This window comes from Notechis scutatus, chromosome Z, assembly GCF_049901735.1.
Source record: "Notechis scutatus isolate UNSWTSFEM ecotype Mainland chromosome Z, rNotScu1.2, whole genome shotgun sequence".
NCBI lineage: Eukaryota > Metazoa > Chordata > Lepidosauria > Squamata > Elapidae > Notechis > Notechis scutatus.
Genome location: NC_142025.1, coordinates 105,640,773 through 105,642,584, shown reverse-complemented (window position 1 = coordinate 105,642,584; position 1,812 = coordinate 105,640,773). Strand labels below are relative to the sequence as shown.

The following is a 1,812-nucleotide window of genomic DNA, read 5'->3' as shown; positions in this document are numbered from 1 at the left end:
TGCAGTATAATCCACTATTTGGGATAAATTGACAGCACAAATAGACAAATACCAGTTTTTAATTTCTTTATCTCGAGATATCAGAATAAATAATACATAAAAATAATTTAACAAATCTTCTAAAAAGAAGAAAGTTATAACATAAAAGATATAAATTATGACCTGCTAATAAATGTACTATAGTGTCAGTGCTTATTTTACCTCACTTACAACTCATTCCAAATTTAAGACAGAATGTCAATACTCATAAATGACAATTATAGATGAATCTCCACTGACTATTATAAAACAGGTTGATGCAAAGAGAGGTGATTTGCAGTATCCTATTCTCCCCAAAAAACCTTATACTTATCAATAGTTTATCTACATTATTTCTTATTCAACAAGTATAACAACTTACAAATGCATGTCTACAGAACCAAAATCACATCAAATATCCTGCTAAATTAATAAAATAACAGGATTTTTATGATATAATTAGAACAATCTCCATCCCTTTAAGGGAAAACAAGAGCTCTGGGAACTTGTATGCAGGTTGTATATTTACTGACTACCCTTCCCAGAGCTCCCCTCACCTCTTTGTTCCTCAGGCTATATATGAGGGGGTTGACTAGAGGTGTTACGATTGTGTAAAAAACAGAAAAGACTTTGTTCAATTCTTTCAGTTCATTACTATCTTGCAAAAGATAGACAACTGTGAGACTGCCATAGAAGATAGTCACTACAATGAGGTGAGAAGAGCAGGTAGAAAAAGCCTTTTGTCTCCCAATGATGGAAGGAATTCCAAGAATGGCAGCAATGATATAAGCATATGATACTATCGTTAAAAAAAATGGTGGTAGGGTGGAGATAGATGTTAGGATAGCTGACACAAGTTTAACCTGACTTGCATCACTACAAGCTAGATTTATCATTGGAATGAAATCACAGAAGAAGTGTTCTATCAAATTGTGACCACAGAATCTTAACTTCAAGAAAAATGTTATCAATATTGTGTCTATCACAAAGCTACCAATCCAGGATCCAACAACTAATTGGAGGCATATCTTGAAATTCATAAGTGTGGAATAATGCAGGGGTCTACATATTGCTAAGTAACAATCATAAGACATTGCAGCCAGTAGATAGCATTCTGTACAAGCTAAAAAAACAAAAGCCCATAACTGCAGAATGCAACCATTCACAGATACAGTGTAGTTTTCATTCAATAGGCTGGTTAATATTCTGGGAAGAATAGTTGAGCTGTAGCATGTCTCTAAGCAAGACAAGTTCCCTAGGAAAAAGTACATTGGAGTATGGAGGTGCTGGTCAGTCACAATTAAGGCTATAATGAGAAGATTCCCAGCCATTGTCATGATATAGATTATTAGAAACAGTATGAACAGAAGAATGTGTATCTCTTTCAAATCTCCAAAGCCATGAAGGATGAATCCCGTAATAATAGTTTCATTTCTCCATTCTAATTTCTTCATTATCACATTCTATAATTCTAATAGGAAGGATAATATCAATCAATACTCATTTCTCTGTTTAGGTATTTCACATCTGGAAAGAAATCTGAACAGAAATGCTCAATTAATTCTGAAAATCTTAAAACAAAGGTTAGATATCTAATCATCCCTAAATATTTTAATAAATTAAATTAACTTTTTCTTCAAAAGTCTTATCATACATAACAATTATGTTATGGCTGCCAACTATTATTAAGATAAATATTATTGTCTCTACTTGATGGTATGGTTAATAAAGCCTGTATAGTTAATCTCAGGATATGTTTTTTATTGTATGTAAAATGATGCGCGAGGAAATGGA

At 32.6% G+C, this 1,812-nt stretch overlaps 1 protein-coding gene across 1 annotated transcript; it reads right to left on the bottom strand.

The window, feature by feature from the left end:
• Positions 1-497: 497 nt before the first annotated feature.
• LOC113426283 (olfactory receptor 5P76-like) lies at positions 498-1,472 on the bottom strand. Its single transcript, XM_026688645.1, has one exon. The coding sequence runs from the start codon at positions 1,470-1,472 to the stop codon at positions 498-500; it is 975 nt and encodes a 324-aa protein (XP_026544430.1).
• Between the last annotated feature and the right edge of the window lie 340 nt (positions 1,473-1,812).

What these genes read in the sequence shown, in the direction of transcription:
- LOC113426283 (XM_026688645.1), bottom strand. Translation starts at nt 1,472, where the DNA reads ATGAAGAAATTAGAATGGAGAAATGAAACTATTATTACGGGATTCATC.